This window comes from Athene cunicularia (assembly GCF_003259725.1).
Source record: "Athene cunicularia isolate RWA chromosome 4 unlocalized genomic scaffold, athCun1 chr4_part1, whole genome shotgun sequence".
NCBI lineage: Eukaryota > Metazoa > Chordata > Aves > Strigiformes > Strigidae > Athene > Athene cunicularia.
Genome location: NW_020799098.1, coordinates 18,197,002 through 18,199,976, shown reverse-complemented (window position 1 = coordinate 18,199,976; position 2,975 = coordinate 18,197,002). Strand labels below are relative to the sequence as shown.

The following is a 2,975-nucleotide window of genomic DNA, read 5'->3' as shown; positions in this document are numbered from 1 at the left end:
CCGCGTACCGCCTCGCCGCGGCTCCGGGCGCCTCCCGCCGCCCAGTATGAATGTGCGGAGGGTGGAGAGCATCTCGGCGCAGCTGGAGGAGGCCAGCTCCACAGGCGGTAGGACGCGAGCAGCGTGGGGGCGCGAGGTTTTTCTTCTGAGTTATTCTGGGGTCTCGCCCCCCACCTGTAATCAGCGAGTCTTGCAACTTGGCGCGGGGAGGGGGGACCTGCCTGCCTGCATGGGGGACATGCATCCGTGCTCTCTTGGACAAATGTGTGTGTGTGTGTCTATGGGGGCAGGAAGCAAACGCTCCATGCCGGGGATCTCGGGCTAGGAAACGTTCAGGGCTTTGCAAAGCCCGCCGTAAGATGCCTGTTGTGACCTGACTGGTACTTTTGCCTTCGCTGAAATGACCCGGGGCTGAGAACGAACCTCCCGGGCGAACCATGCACGTCCTCTACAACTCCCAGGAGGTAGTTTTGATCGGTCCCGCTTACACCTCCCTGCTTTGGTCTCCTTCGTACTTTCCTGATGCCTGAGTAACAACTGTTTGATGGAGACCCAAGGCTATGTGCTGACTCTCTTCTCTGTATTGCAAATTGCAGTTGGACAGTCACCCGAGAAAGGTTATAAAATACCTTGAATTTTAGGGAGGAGAAAAGCATGCTTTGCTGTCCTCCGCGGTGACTGTGACTCCTGGAACGTTAAGAGTTTTCTCCCAGCATAGGTAGGAAACAGAGTTATTTAGAAATGAAGCTGCTTGTGCGAAGTGCGTGTAACACGATGTTGCTGAGGAAGGTGCCTAGTTCAACGTAGCTGGTTAAACTGAGGATGGTTGGACAGTTAATAAAAACTTTGCAAAATAGCCAATCAAAGCCAAGGGAAACCTGTTTTATAAGACAAGATGGAATACTATTTCATGTTTCCTGCTCTGTTGCTAGATTTCTTGTAAACTGTGTGATGCCTTACCATCAAGTTGCATGGAAGATGCAATGATGTCCCACCATTTGCTTGATTTCTGGTGCTTCAGAATAGTCTTTTGCTTGCTTGAAGAGGCTCACAGCCACGTCTTATGTTGGATTGGACTGGGTTTTTCTCTTAATGTCCCAGCTTTTCTCATGTGTTAGGACTTGTAGTCCTTCAGATAGGATACTAGATCATCTGCTTTGGCGATAGGGAACTTTTGTTTTAGGCTATGCAGTTAGTTTTAGGCTATGCAGTTAGTTTTAGGCTATGCAGTTAGTTTTAGGCTATCAGTTCAATTGTTAATCCATCTCTGCATTTCTTTTAGAGCTCCAGGGAAAAAAAAAAACAACAACAAAAAACCCACCACACTTATTCATTATGGTTATCCGACAAAGGACTCAGCTACCAGAGTGATGTTGTGGTACTTTGCACTGCTTTTCATATCCAGCCTACCTAATTTATAATTAAGACTTTCCCTCCACATACCGCTGTCAGCTGTACAGCTCTAGTCTGTTAGAGATCTGAAAGTCAGACTGTTTCTTCATAACACATAGATCATCAATGACAAACATCAGGCAGGCTCTCAGCTACACCTGTGAAACCTCTATGCTAGAGTGTTTGGGCTGAACAAAGCTAAGGTCATAATTTAGGCACAGTGCATTTGCACAGCTGATACTGAGGAATAATTTGGTTTACGAAACATTACTATAGGTGTTGAAGCATAAGGAGAGTTTGCAGCTTGATGTTTTATCTTGCAGGTATAGTTAGCAGTACCAGGAGAGTGTCTATATGAAAACTGTGGAAATATGATCTGGATTCGTGTCAATACAAATCATATGAAATATCAAGGTGATATTTTTACAGAATATGTTTTCAGTTGAACTGTATGTTAGATGTGTTTTCCATTTTAATTCTCTTGGTATGCACGCCTTGTAGATTTTAGAAATTAGTAATAGCTTTAATTAATTTTAAGCCTGTAATGGTGAGTAGTAAGATACACTTTTGCACTGTTTTAGAATAAAAAGAAAAATCTAACTGAAACATGAGTTACCACAGAAAAAAATTTTCTCAAAACCAAGTTCTTATGCCAGAAACATAACATGGAAAGATAAAAATGACAGAGCTAAAAGAAAATAACTCCTTTTTTTTTGAGAATGATATACCTTAGATCAACACTCATATCGCGTCACTAGCTTGATGTTATGTGAAGCTAACAAGTGTCTATCTTCACTGCTTGGGCTTCTTCCTTATGTGAGAGAGCACATGTATGTTCATTTTCCCAAATCTGGCCCCTTGTAATCTCAATTTCCCTTCCACCTCTGTCTTCTCTAGCTGTTTGTCGTCTCCCCCTGGCCCCAACTCCTAAATTTTCAACTCATTTTCAGTGCCATCAGCATTTCTGAATGTACCTGTCTGTTGGTTACTTAGTGAGGCAGCATTCAGTGGATTTTTTTCTCATTATTTCTCTTCAAATAGAAACAATGCTTAGAATGTTAGTTATTTTTAAATGGTAATGCCAGCAGCAGAGTTGTTACAGGGATTTGATGGTAGTGCATGAGAGTCAGAAAACGAAACCAACGGAAGTGTGACTGTTCCTCCTTTTCATTTTTTCATGTGAAATAAAGCCCAAGTAACATACAAACAAATTATGAAAGTTATTAATGACAAAGAAAACATTTTGTACCCTTTCACGAGTAATGACTTCAACTGCTCTTCCCCTTACATTGACTCTGTTGCAAATTGCAGGGCATCTTTTACAGTCAAGTTAATGTCAGTTGGGAGCACCACTGAGAGTTGTCGAAGTAACAGAATGCTTCCTCTCTTAAATATTGAGCCATTGTAGGGATGAACTGTTTCATCATTCTGCCCCACAAAACAGTTTTTATCAATGTCTTATCTGTGAGGAAGTTGTATTTGTGCTAGTGACAGCCAAACTCATCTGCTACTGGGTGAAGGCATGAAGGGTCTTGGCAAAATGAGAAGAGTAAGGTTATCAGAAAAAGTTTGTGTGGGTAAGA

The 2,975-nt window shown here is 42.6% G+C and overlaps 1 protein-coding gene across 2 annotated transcripts in view; it reads left to right on the top strand.

The window, feature by feature from the left end:
• Nucleotides 1–6: 6 nt before the first annotated feature.
• The window catches only part of KCNIP4 (potassium voltage-gated channel interacting protein 4), a 426,114-nt gene continuing 423,145 nt past the window's right edge, over nucleotides 7–2,975 (top strand). For both annotated transcript variants that reach the window (XM_026846786.1, XM_026846780.1), the window contains exon 1: nucleotides 7–107. In XM_026846786.1, coding sequence (XP_026702587.1) covers nucleotides 47–107 — 61 coding nt within the window. In that variant the 5' untranslated portion in view covers nucleotides 7–46. The remainder of the gene's footprint in view (nucleotides 108–2,975) is intronic.